Source organism: Micromys minutus, assembly GCF_963924665.1.
Source record: "Micromys minutus genome assembly, chromosome: 28".
Classification (NCBI taxonomy): Eukaryota; Metazoa; Chordata; class Mammalia; order Rodentia; family Muridae; genus Micromys; species Micromys minutus.
In genome coordinates this window covers 14,232,040-14,253,054 of record NC_137963.1, presented here as the reverse complement: position 1 = coordinate 14,253,054, position 21,015 = coordinate 14,232,040, and the positions used below count along the sequence as shown (strand labels likewise).

General features: G+C 41.7%; 1 protein-coding gene across 1 annotated transcript in view; it reads left to right on the top strand.

Annotated features, from left to right (window-relative positions):
* Positions 1–19,190: 19,190 nt before the first annotated feature.
* PAPPA (pappalysin 1) overlaps positions 19,191–21,015 on the top strand; it is a gene marked incomplete at both ends in the record, with an annotated part of 218,323 nt that continues 216,498 nt past the window's right edge. The window contains one exon of the mRNA XM_080940261.1: positions 19,191–19,596. Coding sequence (XP_080796387.1) covers positions 19,191–19,596 — 406 coding nt within the window. The remainder of the gene's footprint in view (positions 19,597–21,015) is intronic.

Sequence of the window (21,015 nt, the reverse complement as noted above, 5' to 3'; positions counted from 1 at the left end):
ATGAATATATTCCTGAATTGTGCATGGAAACAGCAATCAGACATACCCCTTTCTTGCAAAAGTACTCTGGTTGTCTTTTAATGACCAGAAAGATTAAAAACTCAAATTCATACAAAGCTAAAACTGTTTCTTATCTTGATTACTACTTTCCTTTCTCAACACCATCCAAGACTAATAGCCAGCAGGGAAATAAAAACTCAGTCTCACAAAATAAAAAAAAAAAAAAAAAAAAAAAAAACCTGAGATATTTTTACTAAATATATCAGTATGGAAGTGTTTGAGATTCAGAAAGAAACATATGTATGATAACACCTGAGTTTTCAATGATAGTGCCATAAGTAGAGAGCATTGTACATTTTGTAACATCCAAACAAGATTGTTTTCTGGAAATAGGGTTTGCAGCATGCTGTGATAACAATTTACACTTTACTGCTGGTAATAGACAATTTTATAACATCAACAGAAAACTAAAACAAGGGACAGAGATTACCAAGGAAGACGCTAGTCTCCTTACATATTTTGAAAATGCCTCTTCTATGAGACTTTCATCATTTTAAGTTAAAAAAATCTCAAGACTCAAATTATTCCCATGTTTTGTAGAAAATACCAACTCCTATCACTGACTGGTCATTAATCATGGACATGAAGGCCATGTGTTAGACAGAGCTGGTTACTTTTCCTTGAGTGTTGAGATGCATGTCTTATGATGAACTCAAAGACATCAAAGATAGAATAGAAATGCCCCATGTAAAAAGGATCCTGGAAATTATAACAGAGAATGAGCATGGAAACATTTGCCCTGAAAGAAGATGACACGTCTACAAGTCATGACCTTTAAAATCTTTTATCTCCGAATTTTACTTAAATTATTACTGTAGAACAAAAGCTTTATCAATTCCATACAGTCAAAAAAGAATAGTTTATAAAATTTAGCATCCCTTTATGATCAAGAATCCTCAGTTAAATTCAGTACAGAATACATACTATTGGGCCTACCAAGGAACACAGATAACAAACACACAGCTAGCAACAAATTCAATGATGAAAGGTTGAAGGCTGGTTTCTGCTTCTTTGTTTTCCCTGCTGACATGACAGGCAAGAGGTAAGAGAAGAACTCCAATTCCCACCACCATTTCCATTCATCATAGTAAAATAGCCTAGGATGTCAGTCAAGAAAAATAAAATAAAATAAAATGCACCCAGTTGAAAAAAGACAAAGCTGGCATGTATTACTGTCTTGGAGATGACAAGATATGGAAAATCCTAGTCATTCTAGAGTGATCCAACAAACAGGTAAGCCCACTTACTCGTGAATCTGTGAAAGCACTGAAGATATAATTGCATATAAAATAGATACATAGGCTGGGAAGATGGCTCAGTGGTTAAGGGCACTATCTGCTCTTCCAGAGATCCTGAGTTCAAATTCCAGCAACCACATGGTTGCTCACAACCACCTGTAATAAGATCTGATGCCCTCTTCTGGGGTGTCCAATGACAGCGACAGTGTGCTTATATATAATAAGTAAGTAAATCTTTAAAAAAAATATTAGACATGCAAAAATCATAGCATCTCTATGCTCTGACAACAGATCATCTGCAACAATAAAAATACAGCCTCACTGATAATAGCCACTCAAATGAAGTGCATAGAAGCAAAATAATAAGAAAAATGGAAAATGGAAAGTACTTGGTTCAGAGATGATGAACTTCAATGTGCACCAAGGCCAAGAAGCTATGCTTATGGGAGGACACTTATAGGCCAAGTTGCACATAACCACAGAACTGCTGCTCAGATTCTCAGAATGATGTCCTTTTTTTTGTTTTTTTAAACAACTTTATTTTACAAAACAAAGATAAATGTACAGATTGTAAACATTTTTTGCTTAAAATTATACATTTTTGTCAGTACTTTTTTCAGATTTTAACATTATTTTTACATAAAACTATATGAATATATTTTTTAGTCAGTACTTGATTTTTTTCAAGGTTTGATAGTATGCCTTGAAAACTTAATAGTTACAATAAGCTAAAGTACCTGTAAAACAAAATGTAACATGGAAATAGTTAAAGTTTTCTTGTTTTGTAAATATTTTTTTGTTTTGTTTTGTTTTCTTTATTTCTTGGACTTCATACAGTCTGTGAGTTATGATGTCCTCTATAACCACATAGATAATATAATGTATCCAGATTTTAATGAGCTGGAAATTAATTTAAGTATATTATGTTGTGTATACACACAACTGATTTATATGTATTGTGTAAGCTTAACATGTTCTTTCAGCACCATTCGGAGGCTATCCACCTGTGACTTCTGCCTTTGCCAAAAACTCACTTTACAAGGATCCAGGGATCAGAAATGTGCTGCCCACAGTTATACCAAGCAGTACTGAAAGCAATGGACTGAGAAGTCAGATCCCAGACTGGAATGGAGTCTGTGTGTTCTGAGATGAGTTCCTTCATCCTTTTAAATAGAAAAGATACAAGTTGGGGTGCACTTAAGACAGGGTGGAGGGAGAGGAGAGGGAGAGAACCTGTGTGGTAACAAGTCTTAAGGCTTCATCTACTCAGAAGTTTCAGACCATGTTTCTTTTGCCTGGTTACATGTGTGCTCAAGGCAAGATAGCAAAACATGGAAGAGGTATCTGCCAGAGGAAAAGTGCTCACTTATAGTAGCCAGGAAGCAAAGAGATACAAGGATGAGTCCAGGATCCCAATAATCCTCTAGATTCATATTCCCAGCCACCAACTTCCTGTAATTAGGTTTTACCTCTTAATTATTCCTTCCTCCTCTTCCCTTTGCTCTTTATCTTCTTTCTCCTCCTTCTAATAGTACTATTATCTGAGAGCCAAATGTTCAACACATAAACAACCATCCCAATGGTGGCACTACAATAGAAGCCTACTGATTTGACTTTTGGACTCATATAATTCCAAAGACATGTAAGTCTGTAGAAAGAAAAGTTCCTCCACTGATATTTTTAGTAATTTAAATACCAGCTAACTAAGGCAGAGAGTGGACACTTGCTTTAGTAGTCTCTTCTGCCACAATACATTTAATATTTTAATAAGTATATTTTGTGAATGTGTGTTTGTGTGTGTCAGTTTGAACAGCACATGCCACAGCACTCACGTGGAGGTCAGAGGACAACTTGGGTGATTGTCCTCACCCTACATCTTGTTTGAGATAGTGTTTCTTGTTCCTCTTTGAAGGACTAGGCTAGCTAGCATTTAAAAAAACAAAAAAAACAAAAACCTTCAGGCATTCTATCTCTGCCTTGTAGCACAGAGTAGTAACACTAAGATTATTAACACACCCCACTTGACAAGGCTTCTGGGAATCAGAACCTTGCCCATGTGTACCAGTCATCCTTCTGAATTCTTTCTTACATCAGTCAATAGCGACATTTTATCTTCTTACACAGGTTTAACAAACATTAGAAATATCTTCTGCTTACGTATTCATCACATAATGCCCTTCACTAAAGTTGATTTGAATCTTACATGTATTTTGTCATACCTCATCCTCACTGAAAGGACATACATAGTGAAATCTCTTGATATAATCTTCTCCCCCATGGATTCATATATATATATAATCCCAGCATTGGAAGCAACTTAGTGATCAACTAAATCCAACTTCACTAATATTTATGTCCAGTATATTAAATACTAAATTCCAGGCCTTGTTTCAATTATGTTTGCGATTTTATAATCTCATCCTCAAAATAAGTCTATATTTTGTGACCCATATTACAAGAAGTCAAGCAAGACTACATAGTTGATAATACACTTGACAAGATGTGTGTTTCCAGAGTTGATGTTCAGAATACCCTTGCCAACCACAGCTACAGTCTGAATGCCATTCGGAGATTGAATATCCATTTCCAAATAAGATTTAAAAGAGAGGAACTGATGAGGAACAAAAAGGGAATCAGTAAGACAGGGGAGGGGGAGGCTTTGCAGGAAGAATGTGGTCACAAAACAATCAGAACAATGCTTACTGACTAGTAAATACTCTGCTCAAAACTTTCAAAACAGAAATTATCTTCTTTCCCCTCTCTCTGTCTCCATTCATATGGAAAATCCTTAACTTGATGAATATAAAAAAAATAAAAACTCTAATATGGTCTCTAATTACACATCCATTTATAGATCTAAATCTTTTCTTATCATCATTGTTGTTTTGGAAATATAGTATTTCTTAAGCCTGATTGTCATGAACTTGCAGTCCTCTTCTCTCATCCTTAAGAGTCCCAAGGTTATAGGTATACACCTCTATATCCAGCTGCTCAGTCTGCATTAAATGCTAAAATTGCTCTGTTCAATGCTCCCCTGTTGAAGCATGTAGCCTTAGACAATTGATGTCCTCCATCTCCACTAATCTCCAAGATACACAAGTGCACATACTATAATAACTTTTGTCAATGTTCACTCTCTGCATTTCACAATCTCCAATGCAGTATCTGTGCTCAATAAACAGTGGTGCTACATCCATCCTCCTCAAACCTGGAGAACCTAAGACCATGTGAACTACTCAATGTCTATTTCTGACAATACAGCACAGATGCCCACACCTCATCTTCTGATAGCCCTCCTCTAGATCCCCTTTCTTCTTTCCATGTCTCCTGCTCTTTGTCTATTTTTTCCTTTATCCTGATGCTTTTAGTCAATAATCAGCCTTTTGGGATGTTAGTGAAATTTGAAGCTGTGTCTACACGTGGCCACACAGACCCTGGCATTCAGCATTCAACCCTTAGGGTCCTTGGTGACCTGACAACCAAACATCTGGGAAACTGACTCATCTTGCTTTTCTTTTCATCTACATGACTTGGCACCATGTTGGTACTGCCAGAAGGTTGGGCACGGAGTCTCTGATGCCGTGACAATTTTCTTCTGGCTTCTTGAAATCATCAAGGGCTTGTATACATGGGTAAGTCTTTTTTAATCAGGGAACAGCTGGTTGTGGTGAGGGATGTAGATGTTGCACCCATTATTAATTGGTAACATTTCAGAAAACAGAACAAGAAGAGAAACATTTACAACTGGGCGAAAAGTGGATACCATACAAAAAAGCTGGGGAAATGAACATGCCACAGTTGAGGAACTGTCAGGTGAATAATGGACGCTAATATTCTAAGACTCTGGATACAGGGTACAGTCACCAATAGCCATTTCAGGGAAAATACTTTTTAGACTTTATCTTTCCAAACAAAATAAAAAAATCAGAAGATATTTTTTTATCTGTTACTGTTTTTAATTTTTTCTAATAAACTTCTGTGTATTCTTTACCATTACATGATAAAAGCATAGAAGAATAGTTGCTAGAGTCTCTTCCCTTCTGGTAAATGTCCATTGAAGTAAATTGATATGTAACAAGAGAATTGAGACTTGTGATACTTCAGGGCAGTGACTGACACACACACACACACACACACACACACACACACACACACACGCACGCACGCACGCTTGCACGCTTGCACGTGGTAGAAACTACAGAGAAGTCCCCAAGTCAACTACCAGCACTTTCTTAAGCAATCTACCTCACTGAACAGTTCAGCTTGCCTAGAAAGAGGCTCATGACAACCAGAAGAATTTAATGTCAACAGTATTGTTTGTGAGAGAAAATTTGATGTCCAACATCGCACTTTTTAACATCCCCACAGCTTTCTCCAGTAAGTCAGTGAGATTCTATTGTTTAGAAGTATTTATGGACGCAAAGTGGCTTTCTGGATAAGATGTGTCAAAAAGGAAACTTCTACACTGGAGTAGACTTTCAAAGTACCTTAAGCTTTTTATTTGTAGAGACTTATTTAGTCTTTCCCTCTACTTTTTTTCTGACATTATACTAACATTAAGTAATTTCTCCTTTCCCTTTTCTCCATTAAAAGCTTCATATATATAACCCCATCTTGCTCTCTTTCAAATGTATCGCCTCTTTTTTTAAGTTGTTGTTTCAATGCCTATAGGTATGTGAATATAACCTAAATATAACCTGCTCAGTCTAAATAAAGTTGCTCATCTGTATGTGTTAAGAGTAATAATATTGAACTTTATGGTTGTTCTGAGACTGGAGGAGTGTGCCCAAGCTAGGAAGTTAAGGATGTCTGGCTGAAGAGCAATTCCCACTTGCAATGGTGTGGAGTGGTGTGGAGTGGTATTCTGCTAACCTCTGTTGTTGCTTTCCTAAGAATATGCCATTGTAGAATCCCAGAAAGTATGAGATATGAGTGCTCTTTGTGTCCCGGTGATCCATGATGCGGTTAGTCTCAAAATTTCTTTCCGCTATATGTGGCTTTCCTGTCTACTCCCTCTGCCCGCAACAGGCCACGTAGTTCTGTTTCCTGTGCATGATTTTATATATCCCATGGGATTTGTTAATGAGTGCCTCAATGTATCACATAGGTTCTCATGCCATCTCCCTCAATATATAATGGTGTCCCTTCCTCCATCTGGAGCCAGGATATTTAAGAATGAAGCTTTCATATCAATTCCTTATATTATCATTTGTTGCCTCTTCTTACACTCAGTAGTGAATCCACAAGTTTTAATTGGCATTTACAGTATGCTTAAATATCAGTCAAAGAACTGGCATATCTCAACCTGTTTCTCTGCATTCTTCCATTGGAAGTATTGCATGGGATACTCCCTCTGCCCTGAATGGTATCACTCCTTATTTCACCATGTGCCCCTTGAGGAGACACAAACTTTCCTGTACAGCCTTATCAGCACAGGGGTATTGTTTTGTTAGAGGAGTTGTCTACAAAATTGCTTTGGCTTCTTGATTGTAATAAATTACATTCCAGTTGTAGGATGTATATTATTTTCTAAGGAACTGGAACTCTGACACCACCATTTAGTGTTTAAATATTAAATAAGAAGACTTTTGATCACTCTAGACTGTCACACCTTGTGAGAAAGCCACAAGTACTGAACAAAGACAAAATAAAGCACATTTCAAAAGTTACCTCCTTTCTTCAGGTAGTTCACAATCTGCAGCCCCAAGAGAATGCTAATTAGACTGCATAATTAGTGTCATGAAGGAAACATGAAGAATAAGCAAGAGAGGTGAGATTTTTCATTTTCCTGTACCATCTGGGGACAAAGAAAACACAGCTATTGGATATTGCATCATGAACAAAACATTTATTAATAAAGTAATAGTCCAATTCATGTTCCTCTGGGGGAGCGGCAGACTAAGAATGGACTACAGATTCTAACTTCTCTCTGACATAACTCAGGAAGGGGGGCTTTCTTCCGTCTATGCAGAATGTTCTGTCCAGTGGTGGGCTAGCTCACCACAGACTGTCACTATAAAGGATTAAGATTCATGGAGCATATTCAGTCTTTGATGAGGAGCCACCTGGAGCTGTCAGATTGCATTCCCTTGGGCAATGAGGTGTTGCTTGGAGTTTATTAATCTGGAAAAAAATAACAACAGAAAAAGTATATAATTACCTCAAGACTATACCTGGCCGGGTTGAGAGCTGCAATATACATGTGTAATTTTCCCAGAAATAAGACACTCACTGGGAGGAAATATGAAGGGTTTTATAGTCATTTTCAGATATAAAAAATAACAATGTTAATGGGGACTTTTTTGTTTATTGTGTTGTTTTGTTCGAATACATAGTCTCATTCTATCATCTAGTCTGGCCCAGAATTTACTATGTAGAGGATCTTATTTGCTGGACTTACACCATTATCTTTATGTTTATTGATTTAATTATTCTATTATTAACCAATCATAGGAAAGTGACCTGATTCAATATTCTAAAAAAAAAAAAAAAAGTGCTAAACCTGAAAAGTTAATTAAGAGCTGAAGAGTTGGTTCTACAGCTAGGAGCATGTGATGTTCTTGAAGAGGACCTGAGTTATGTTGCCAGCACTCCTGAAGTCTGCCTCAGAGTTGCCTGTAATTCTAGCTCCAAGGGATCGAACACTCTTTGACTTTCCTTCTCTATGCCTGAATTCAACCCTCACCCACCAACATCTTCCCAGGGCTGAAAATGACTTGAATCTTATCCCATCAAAACCCAGGGAAAAGTGGTTTTCATCTGTGTTCCTCCCTCCCTGTGTTTAACCAAGGAAAGGAGCTACTGGACAAGAGCACCTTCTTTCTAATTCTTGCTTTCTCAGTGGACATAAGCCCATGAATTATTCCATCTGAAGTCTGTCTCTTCACGTTACTCCATTCTTCCAGAGCTTGAAAGTGAGTTGCAGGTGATAGGAAAGGTAGTAGTGAAGCAGTAGCTTTGTAGGAGAGAAGAGCAAAGGAAGGAAAAGGGAAGGAATAACATCTCTGAGGACCGGAGCTTTCCAGCACTTACTTCCTTATCTGTTGTCCCAACGAAGCAAGTCTCATACTTCAAATTTGATTGTCACCCCTAACTGCAGATAACTGCCATTATCAAATGGAAACTGGAAAACAGCAACAAAAGCCAAATCAGTATTTATTGGAGACTAGGATGCCAGATACTAACATCTGAGCAGCGCAATTGTCAGCCCTGCTAGTGCAGCGATCGTGTAGTGTGACCAAGTTCACTTGCTAAAGGTGTGTTTCTTTTCCACAATGCCTGTCAGAGATTCACACAAACATTCATTCAATGGAAAATGACAACTAGGCACAGCAAAATGACATAGCCAGTGCTCGGTCCCAATCATGACTGAAGTTTAAGTTAAAGAAGAGACTAAAGGAATAAGAGAAGTAGAGGTAGAAGGAGAAGGAAAGGGAATTGGGAGCTGGAGAAGGATGAGAAAGCATCAGAGAAAGAAAGATGGAGAAATAATAGAAAAAAAATTTCAGAATTCTCTCACTTTCTCTCACTGAATGCATACTGCAATGAGTGAGCCTATTTGGGGAGCATGGAATCCTCAAGACAAATCTCTGTGGTTTGAATTGCTCCTGTTGTGTAACTATGTGTCTATCGCTTACAGGTTTTGGTTGTTGCTATGGACTGGTTGCGTCTGAGACAGACATGTCACCGAGACAGCTGCATCTCCAAGTGCATTCTCTTGTGCCAGGCACTCTGCCAGGGGCTTTCCTGCACTATCTCATTCATGCTTTACCATAACCCTGCAAAGGAGGTAATGTTAAGCCTATTTACCAATGAGGAAATGGAGACCAAGGGAGAGTTGAGGTAATTTATCCAGGGGCATGTATTTTGTAAGTGACATAGCCAGGATTTAAACCCTACTTGTTTTGCCCCGAAGCTTGTTTCTAAGACACAAAATCCCTTCTCCAAGTCCTCACATCCTACTTGGCCAGAGAAGACATTTACATAAGACTGCAGAACTTGGGTGGCACAGAGTGGGCACTCATAGAGGGTTCTGCAAGAATTTTCTTCTGTGTGGACATTTTGACTACATTCAATTATGTCGTTTTGTTTTGTTATTATTTTTTTTATAACCACACTCCGTAAGGAAAAGGCCACATTAGTTCATTTTCACGGAACATAAATGTGAGGTTCAGATGAGGCAGGGAGGGGGGTATGGTGACAGAACATTGGCAGCCCTGCTGCTGCTTACATTTCCAGGACGTTTGACTTGGACCTAGCTGTGAGATTGAGGAGATGTTAGTGTGCTCCCTCGTTTCTGTTGACTGACAAGAAAAAGGTTAGGTAGAACAGACAAGCACAAAAAACAAAATCTCTGTTGTTAAGTGGCTTTATCTGAAATCCCCATGTAGCAGCCTGTAAAGCAGTTGGCCTCTTCTGGTAAGCCTCAGGCTCTCCGGCAGGAAAGGAGGGCTAAGACAATTGCTTACTTCCTATGAGTAAAGTTGACGGTTTAAGGCCTAGTGTGTATACATTGTGAAGTGCTTCTCTAACCCCAACACTTCTAGATTGTTAGCGTGGAAGCTCAAGGACTTGTGAGTCGTATTTGCATCTTTTGCACTTGGTCTAATGTCTGGAGCCTAATGGATGAAGCATTTCTCAAACTAGAAAAAGAGTTCCACATATGAGGATGCTTCTAGGGATCTGGGAAAACTCAGTATAAAGACTGTTACAATTTAAATGACTCATAGTAATTGAGCATTTTAAACAAACCATATCCTTTGTGACTCATTTACTCCTCAGACAAATGCTAGGCAATAGAATCTGGCATTACTGACCTGCTCGAATTAATGAGAGACTTGAGAAAGTGCTGTCCAACATGGTCATGTAGTAGCACTTACATTCAGCTTCTGTGAACTGAGTATCGGCAAAGCATCGCTCTCCGAGCATCCTCTCCTCGGATTGTGTTACCTGGTTTCACTGGAAGGTGAAGACACTAAATTGGACCCAAAGCAGTCAATCCAGTTTTGACTTCCTGTTCCTGTTTCTGTCTTCTGGAAATTGTCCATGCCAGTGCTCCCCATTAAGAAGGATGAACATTGTGAATCAGGACATGAAACTTAATTAATATAGCCTCTGAGAGCATATATATGAGAATGCACCAAACTGTTTGGGCAAAGTGTTTTCAACCATTTGTTAACTGAAGTCTAGCTGATCAAGACTATCATGCAGGGAACTTCTTTGTTTATTGGATGTTCTCTGTATTTACATCTCAAATGGTATCCCCTTTCCCCTCACTCCCACCCCCTTCTCCCCTTGCTTTCATGAAGGTGCTCCCTCTCCCAACCACTGATTCCCCTACACTGGGAAAATGCTCCTTCACTGGACCAAAGTCCTCTTCTCCCATTGATGCCAGACAATGCTGTCCTCTCATACAGAGAATCTTACCTAACCTAGGATCACATTTGTCCTCAAGATTTAGATATCCTTCTGTACAGTCCTAGAGAATGTCTCAATGCTAATAATTGAGGAGAATTCTCATGAGCATATCTTCTAGAAGTCATTATGGGGTTCTCATTGGAGTCAGGACAACTATTGCCCATTTCACAGGATATGCTGTGAAATTTGTGTGTCAACATGTAATAAAGTTCAGATTCATTCAATAACTGCACAATCATAGAAGCTGTGAGTCCAATGACCTTGCAGAGAAAAATAAGCCTAAAACAACAGTTGCACCAGGGCATCCATTTTAGCTCTAAAACCAGGGGCTATGCAATTTTCTATCTCCATAGTTTTCTCATGGTCTTATAAGGAAAGTAACACTGGAATAAAACAGCAGTAAGAAAATAGACAGGTAAAATAGAAACTGTATTTGCCTCTTGCATGATGTCATTATAGCACACACTGAGCACTATAAAGTAAATGCATGCATGAATTGTCATTTCTCATCATGACATTACATAGCGAGAGCAATTGAGACTCTCCCAGCACCCCTCATACACTGCGGACAGTGTTTAAGGCCACTGATGTCCATAAACCATTTAAAATTAGGATTTTAGAGGGTGGTGATAAAGCTAAGTGGTGAGTACATGTTTAATATGTATGGTTCTCAGTTTTACCACAAAAATATATTTAGGTAGGTAAAGACAGACAGACAGGCAGACAGGCAGACAGGCAGGCAGGCAGGCAGGCAGGCAGGCAGACAGACAGACAGAAAGACAAAACATAAGTACTTTTTCATATGTCCCAAGTCCATAGCCTCTACTTTCTTGGAATTATGTGGTTACCTCTCTCAACATTCATTTTGAGAGTATGTTCCATTCCTGTTTTGGAGGGCTGGTGATTACTGGTGCTCTATATCGTCAAATGTGAAGGCTTTCTTCTAGCACCACATGTCAAGTTATCTGGAAGGAACCTCGACACCTGCACCTTAACATATAGGCAAAGAACACAGGCATTAACAATAACCGAATGTGGTTGTCAAAAACTCATACAGTGCTCTGAGGTTATGTTTTTTTTTTTCTATAAAATGGAGATAGTGCTATTAGCTGCTACTGGGAACTGTCAAGAATAAATAATATAATGCATAAAACATTTAGGAAATAAAGTCAAACAACAATGGTAAAACAACATAAGAATGAATATTATCAGTCCACACAGCTAACTAGACTTTTGCAAAATGTCAAGTATAAGAGAGTCAACGTTGTTAAATAGATGTTGAATCAACAGGCATGCCTTCACCATTGAGAGTAAGGCATATGCTGCCATTTCTGTAGAGTGAATAATTGTTTGGGGGGTAGGGTAGAAAGCGGGCTGGAGTAGTTTCGACTTTAAGGAAGTAGTGTGTGACTTTAGAGAAGCCTTTTCCCTACGCTTATAAAGAAAGTGCATAACATAAAAGCTTGTAAAACACTTTTGATACAAAGAAATGCAACAGGCTGGTGTGACATAAATGATCTTTCTCAAATGACATCCATCTAGAATTAGGTTCACAGGACAAGAATGGTAGAGACACACAGTAGATTGGCTGCCCAGCTTGGCTGAACTTGTAGCTAGAAAAGGAAGCTTCCGAGTGTGGCTTTGGCTTTCCTCCTCTTCTGGGCTTTAAGGTAAAAGGTGATCTGAGCATGGCCTCCTTTATTTGAAGTCACACACAGCAGGAACTGGATACCACCAAATGCTCACTGGGCTCTTAGCATAAAACACACAGGACACACTCCATATGGAGTAGCAAAAGGCAGGAGATCCAAGCCTTATCTTCAGGAGGCTTAAAATCTAGCAGAGAAAAGAAAACAGAAGCATGCTACAGTGTAACAAAGAAGGCTCCACAGTCCCTAAGACTGGTGTATTTTAATGATTACCATGTTACTGAGATGGTAGCTTTCCTACTAGTTCAGAGGAAAAGCATTTGAGTCAGGCATTTGGTCTGAAAGCATATCTTATAGCTGTATGACTTAAGGTTAATTGCTTCTGCTTCTACACGTAAGCATCCTTAATTTAGGGGGGAAAATCTAAACTAATTGAACTGTGAAAAATCTGGGTTCAGTCCATGAATAACAGGCAGAAAAGTGCTGACACGTCAAGATCCTAACTGACTGAGTTTATCAGAAAGCATTGCTGGATTAGCTTCACAGGGCAAAGGCTTCAACCGGGGCTGGGGCGAGTGTCTTCCATCACAGTTCATATAAGAAGTGGCCAATGGGATAGGGAGTTTGGAGTGTCAGAGGGAAAGGGGTTGAGAGCTTTCTTTGTTCATTATGTGACTCAAGATTCTTCCCTTGTGTTTGTTCCAGACCTAAGTAGAGGTTATCAAATATTCCTTTTCTGATCAACAAAACAGAACAAGTGTAGGAGAGAGGGGGGAGGGGGACTGTTCCTCATTGCCTTGTTCTGATTTCCTATGAAGCTTCTCTTCCACTGTATTTTGGAGGTATCTTACCTGTTCCAGGTCAGAACAATAGAAAGATAAAGCAGGATTAAAGACAAGTCAGCACCGTAGTTAAGACTGTGGACTTTGGAGTGAGATAACTCCGAGTTTAATGTGCCATATAATTCAACTAACTTTTCATTTTTGAAAAAGAAATATTATTTTAAGCTTCATTTTTTTATTTGCAAAATTGGAAGATTGTGACAATTAACAAACTATGGTTCTGAAAATTGAATACTATAGTATGAACAAGGACTACAGCAATGAGATATTGTTACTGAGAGAAAAAAAAAAACTATAAATCAGTGGAACCCACATAAACGGTTTTCTATGAACAAGAAGGTAAACATAGCTGCCAATCAGTGGTTTTCACCTTCCACTTTCGTTCTAAGTTTAATAAATGTTCTAGGTACCTGAGATAAGTAAAGAATGTTTTTCTGTGCAAGTCAAATGACTAGGGTTGGGATCTAGAAATTTCTGTTTATCTTCTCATAAAAGAGCATATGGAACTAAAAGGGGGCTCAAGCTACTCATGTCTGAAAAACGAAATCGGTTTAAGAATAAAAATGGGAAATAAATCAAGCCTGCAATATCCACCTCCAGACAAATTGCGTCCCTTGCCCCATTTTTCTTCCTCTATTTGACACAGACAATGTGATCACTAGTCCCCTTTCCAGGTGACATTGAGCTAAGGACAGTTATTGTTAAATTAGTGTTAGTACTAAAAGTAGTTTACATAATATTTTAATAAAGATCTTGGAGATACTCAAATTATATTAGTTTGACCAGAATTTTATTTTTTAATGGAATTCAAGAAAATAGAATTGTTAAGTAACCTCCTGAGCAATTAAATTACACCAAATTCATAGCTACCCTTGATCTTGTAAATAGGAACAAATCTAGTAGTGAATATATTATAATCATTATTATTTTAAATGACATATGGTCGGCACTCTGTAAGGGAAGGTCATTATCACTGCCGGAACTCTATGACAGTGTCCGACTACTGCCTGTGTGACGCAAAACTCAGTTGAACGACTGCTGAGGCAGAGATGAGGAACCAGGTGTGTTCAGAGTGTTCACTGACGTGCCAGCCCACAGCAGTGCTACAGGACAGCCATGATTTTCTTCTCTCATCTCCCAAGAACCCGATGAAGACTGTAAAAATGAAAAATGTGATTTAAAAGCCAGATGGCCATTCTGTGGTCTCTGAATTTAGTACATAATGTTACACGTGGATCAAAAATGCCCTCCACTATCCAGTTAATACTCCTTTCCCTTCCTTCCCTCCCTCCCCCTCTCTCTTTCCTCTCCCCTCTCCCTCACTTTCTCCTTTCCTCTCCTTCCTGTTCCCACCCTACCCCCCATCCCACCCACATTTAACTTCCTCCGAAGGCCTGCTATAAGTATTTCCAAGGAGCCCTTCAGAGGCCTGTGTGCCTAGTTAATGTTTTCTAAGCAGGTGAATGAATTTACCCTTGGAAGGTTTTGCCCTTGATACCTTCTAATAAACGTAATTTACTCCAATAAAAGAAATTTGCTTCAAATTTAGTATAAGGCCACACTGTTCAGAAAGTGGTTGCTGAACCCTTTTTACTTCGTCCCAAAGTCTGTGTCTATGTTATCTCAGTTGAGAAGCTAGTGAATGTCACTGTGGATCTGTCAGGATAGCCACAGGTCCATCCTCATCTAAGAGCCAGGATGAGGGAGGAGTTAGATTAGATATCCCTCATGAACCTAGTGTGTTTATAGGATAAGAATTGGCCCTGTAGGACGAGCTGTGTCATAGCCTTTTTTTTTCCTTCATGAGTGATTTGGACAAGCAGTTCCATGAGCAGAGAAGCACTGAGACATTTGGAGATGCACAGCATAAATGCTTTGAGCAGTGGAGACTCCCAGGACTCTGGCAGACATATAACTAAGCATAAGTTACCTAGAGAGCATGCTGATAGAAATTCAGTAGAAGTTTTAGGAGAGGCCAGAGGAGGGAGCCCTTCAGGGGCCTGCGAGCCTAGTTAAAGTTCTCTAAGCAGGTGACTTGCCCTTGTTACCTCCTAATCTTGGCCAGAAGATGTAAACAGGAGAAGGGGAACAAAGCAAGAGCCTATCTCACAGGGTCCACAAGAAGACAATACTGCCTCAGAAACCCCAAGATGAGAATAGCCTACTGTCTGGAAGGAAAAAGATAGTGTCCTGGCTGCAGAGATCCCACAGTGGCTCATAAATTTAAATCTACAGAAAAAAATACAGGTGGTCCTTTGTTGGACAGCTAAACGCTGCTTTAATCCCCATGCTAGCACCGTGGTGTGGCCACTGAGACTCAGAAAACTTGCTGAAGGTCAGAGGAACCCAGGCCCTGGTGACTCTGAACTCTGTATTGTGGGCCAACACTTATCCATTCAAACCCATGTCTCTAAGGCACTACTCCGATGCTACACTTCTTTCCATAGAAACTTGAAGCCTTGTGGACGACACACAGAGCTTTGAATTACTTCCAGATAGGATGCTTGTCGGGGGCTTGTCCCAAGGATTGAAAGTACAGACTAAGAAAGTGTTTGGTACCAAAGCTTTCCTTGGAAACTTAAGGGGGGGGGTTCTCAGAAGGGAATCAGGGTCTGGGTAGGTATGGCAAGACTAAATGGGACCTACTGTCCCCATATTAGAGTTAGATACATGTGGGAAGAGATTAATTTAGTTTCTGCTACAAAAAAAAAAAAAAAAAAAAAAAAAAAAAAAAAAAAAAAGGTGGGGAGAAATGAAAAGATAAAAATGAGAAAAAAAATTGTCACAAGTGACTACATGATTAATTAAACAGGGGGAGAAGCAGTATAGGATGAATCATTCTTTTATATGTAAGCCAATACAGAGGCCATGTGCAAGCCATTGGCTTGAATGGCCTACGGTCCGCAGTGTGTGATTCATCCATGAGTCTCCAGCATTAAAACAAGCAGATCCATATGTGTATAAAGAGTTAGAGTAGCCTCCAAGACAGCCGAGGCGAAACGGTAATTATGCGGTTGATTTTTAAATTTTTACTTATTTATTTGCTGGGGCTGGTGGGTTCCACGGTGTATATGTGAGAAATGAAACACAAGCGTTGCAAGAATTCAGTATTTTCTTTCACCATGTGGGTCCCAGGAATTGAACCTAGATCAGCAGACTTGACCTTTACCCACTGTGCCACCTAGCTGGCCAATAATTATACATTTAGTAAAATGTCAGGAAAAGGTTTTCCAAAACACTCCCGATGCATTTAGGGATTGGGGTCAAAGAACAAAACAACTCGGAATATCTATTCTTTCCCGCCATTCACTTCCTTCCGGGGGCGGGAGGGGGGGGAGGAGAAGATGTTTTTATTTAAGGACCCAAGGAGCACTTTGACCTTAATGGGAATGACTGAACACACGGTGCTCATCGACAGATTCTACAGTTTAGAACCTGTTGTACTCAGAGTGAGCTGTTAAGTGTAGACTCTAGTTATAAAGGTGGCAGAGTAGAGGGTTACAGTGAACTTGCTCACAGGAGGATAAGGTGTGTTTGTGTTAGAAGTTGATGCGCCTCCTATTCTGGTTCCTGGTTGGAAAGTGGATGGAATTCTAAATGTCCACAAGTATTAAAACTATTGTACAGAATGGCTTAGGGACCTCTGGAACTACAGTCTCCAAATACCTAGTTGTCCTAACCGAAGTAAGCAGTAGTTATTCTTCAGTTATCCCTGGGGGAGTACTGAATGACAGCGTTTATGCAATTCGTCCTCCATCTTTTCTCCTTCTTTGACCATAACCTCCTAGCTTGTGTAGGTGAATCACATTTGTAGATAGTGATTTACCAAGGGAATGTTCTTACCCAGGACGCCCTGCACATTATTATTTTTCCTTTCCGTCCGATCTCTAAGCAATGGAGGACAGGGAAATGAGTGTCACTTTATAAGTAGAGAACTGAGTTCCAGAACTCTTATTAGCCTGACACTGTGTAGCAAGTTCTTCCCTGACCAGGAGGACACAGAACCGGGCTAGCTGGTTTGCAGAACAGTGCCTACCACATTTCAGCTTTTATGGAGGGAGCTCTGAGTCATCGGCCATCTTACAAATCTTTACCCATTTACCAGCGAATAGTCTCCGATGGTTCTCTCCATGCCTGGAGCATGTAGCTAAGATCCTAACTCTAAAGAAGGCTCTGGAACAACCTGTAGCACCACGGGAAAGCAAGCCACTAATTAGTAGCATCAACTTCACCTCAGCTTTCCGCCATAAATTCTACCTGGAATGCCATCTTTTTATAGCGATACTATTTGGATGGACTGGCCAAGGAACCAATAATTTCTAAACCACCCTGGCTAACTCATTTTGAGTTATTAAACACTCGAAGGAAAGAGAACTGTTTTGCCATAAGGGGGAGCTTTTGAGTTCCATAAAGAGGGGGGAAAGAAAAAAAAAAAATATATATATATATATATATATATATATATAATACATGTTTCAGTTCAAAACGTAGGTTCACAAGCAGCACAATGCTACCTGCTTACCTGGGCTGAGACAGCATAAGGAGACTTGAACTGTTTTTAGGTTGAAATTGGGCAAATTTAATATTTTCCTTTCATTTATAGTCAACAAAAGTATGTCTAACGACCAACTGAATGCTTTAGGATTATTCAGGGGCAATGATGGGGGCATAGCAGTGGTCCACAGTCTCTCCAAGGGAGATGCCCTGGAAACACTTCGTCTCTAATGTTCTGTTCAACCTATAAGGATTTGGGAAATGAGTCTGAAGCCTGGAGGTTAGCATCCGGGGCTCAGAGAAGAGTAGAAGCAACTTACTATAGTTTAACTTTAAGAAAAATTGGCAGGGAGGAGAAAAGAAAGGCAAAAGAGATAGAGAAAGCAAGGAAGAGGAAAATGGGAGAGGAGGATGAAGGAAGAGGGACAGAGAAACAAAAGAAGAGTGGAAGAAAGGAAAAGGAAGAGAAGATGAAAAGGAACCCGAGAATTAAGTTTCGGCGCTTTATGTGTTGTGGGAAAGGGAGACTTGTGACAACCACAAAGGGCAAATGAGACCCTGAAAGACAGACTTCTCTCTCCCGCCACGAGGCAAAATCAAAATAAAAATAAGGGGCGGGAGTAAAGGGGGAGCGAAAGCAAAACAAAACAAACCAGAACGCGTGTTTTGAGCTGGAATGCGAAGAGCAGGGAGGACCGTCAGGGGGTGTGTACAGAATTTCATTAAATTGTTACTTGATGATTGTCTTCTAAAAAAAAAAAAAGAGAGAGAGAGAGAGAGAGAGAAGAAGTAGAAGAAGAAGAAAGAGGGGGTGGAGAAGCCGAAGCGAAGGAAAGGAGACAAACGGCAAAGTAGAGGAAGGCTGGGTGGATTGGCCTCTCCGAACCGATTGATTGGTCATGATCCCCGCAGTTTGAACAGGGACTCATTCAATTGGGAAGGTGGAGTGCTGGCGAAGAGATTAGCACACGCTTGTTTACTCGTCTTCTGAGGGATTTTTCCCCCCTCTTTCCTTTCATTTCGTGAAGGAGGGAGGGGAGGGGGCGGGGGGGGAGAAGGGGGCTGTGGCTTGTGTTATAAAGGACGCAAAAAATAAATAAATGGGAGCATCTTGGGGGGGAGGGAGGGAATTCAGCCGATCAGTGTGTTAGCGGAGATTTTTTTTTTTGAAGAGCCAGAAATATATAAAATAAAATGAAATAAAACAAGGAGGAAGGCATCCAGCTGTTAGAGGGGGGAATAAGGCAGATAAAAGAGCCGGGAGAGAAATTAATTGCCAACCAGGAGGAGTTGGACTGTATTTTTGAAAGGTGGGGGGAGTGGAGCACACACCTTGAGGAGGAAAGCGAGAAAGAAAAGAAAAAAAAAAAAAAAAAGCAAGTGGAAGAGGGGCTCGCACGAGAAGGGGGGCCAAGTCTAGGCTCGAGCCAAAGCTGGCAGCTCCGGGCGGCGGTGCAGGGGCGCAGGGGGGGCGGGGGGGACCGTCGGACATGCGGCTCTGGAGTTGGGTGCTGCGCCTGGGGCTGCTGAGCGCCGCGCTGGGCTGCGGGCTGGCCGAGCGCCCCCGCCGGGTCCGGAGAGACCCTCGGGCCGTGCGCCCCCCGCGCCCGGCTGCCGGACCGGCCACCTGCGCCACCCGGGCGACCCGCGGTCGCCGCGCCTCGCCGCCGCCGCCTCCGGGCGGTGCCTGGGAAGCCGTGCGCGTCCCCCGGCGGCGGCAGCAGCGGGCGGCGAGGGGCGCCGAGGAGCCGAACCCGCCGAGCCGGGCGCTCTATTTCAGTGGGCGAGGGGAGCAACTGCGCCTCCGGGCCGACCTGGAGCTACCCCGCGACGCCTTCACGCTGCAAGTGTGGCTGCGAGCCGAGGGTGGCCAGAAGTCTCCAGCGGTGATCACAGGTAAGGCGAAAGGGGTCCCCGGTCCGGCGGACCAGCCCCACTGGTCTCTGCACGCCCCTCCGGGGCGCTCGCGGATGTCTGGGGTGCGGGTGGCTGGTGGGTATGGAGAGCCTCCCCTGGAGTAGCGCAGGGACCGCGGAGGCGAGACTTGCTTTAACCCATCTGCGGAATGGGCGCGCTGAAAACGGATGCTGCCCGGCCTCCCGGGATCTGCATTTGGAAGCTCGGTGCCTGTCCAAGACCTCGAGCTAGGGATAGCTGATTCCCCGGGAACCCAGAACCCTTAGGTGGTGCTGGGGCTGTGCAGACAGACTGTTTGGGTATGGGGAGGGGTAAGAGTACAGGAAGGACCCAGATGGGTTGCATGTGAAAGAAGTGTAGGGGACCGTTCATTTCTCTTTACTTTTTGATAGACGTAATTCTTCAGTAGCCTGGCTACCTTCAAAGTAAGCATGGGCCAGGTGTTTTGATTATCAGACTTAGAAGTCCTACAAGTACCCCAAAGTTGCTCTCTGCCCGAAGCTTGCCTCTGGGATCCACCCCTAGCACCATAGCCACCCATGGCCTCTCTGGGTCCTTGCTTTTAAAGCCGGTTGCCTGTCATTCCCGGCTGGGTCAGACCTTCATAGCGCACACTCGGCCACCGTTCGCCAGACTCGGCTGAGAAATGGGGCGCTTTTCTCTTTGGCGACTTTTATGAGCCCCATAGTAGATTTAAGTTCTCCCTCCCCCCCCCCCCTCCCGTTCGCTGCTCCACAGCAAAGCCCGTAGTGAAATCGGACACTTTTGTGAGGGCTGCAAACCTTCCAAACGCCTCAACATCCATTTTCCCTTCTAAATGAATCTGTGGAAATGCCTTTAATAAAACGACGGGGGTGGCGGGGCGGGGGGCGCAGGAGGAGAGAAGAAAAGTTTTGCCTCTTCTGTTTGGGAGATTCCCTCCCTGCATAAACAACCTTGCCCTGTCCTGGGACGCCTTAAAGCTACATTAGGGGTTCCCCCTTCACTGCAGGCTGGGAGCAAGCAGAGGCTTTCCCGATCCCACCCCTTACACGTTGCTCTCAGGTGGTCTGCTGCTTTTCGCCTTGGTTTAGACCTTTCTTAACAAGGCACTGACTCTCCTATTTAGTCGAAGTCACCTTCTGGGGACCCAAACTCTGCTACCGTGCCAATCAAACGTATCCTCAAAGCTCCCACTTTCCAGCTACCAAAGGAGAGCAAGGACTCCACACACAGACACAACTGACGTCATCGCTAGCCACTACCCCCTCCCCCCCCACACACACACACCGAAAAGGAGAGGGAAACAGAGCTCATTCACTTTCAGCTCCCAAACCATCGTCAGCCTAGAGGAGGGGACAACATAGAACCGGGGAGACAAGATTCAAAATAATCATGAAGATGATAATTCAGGACTCT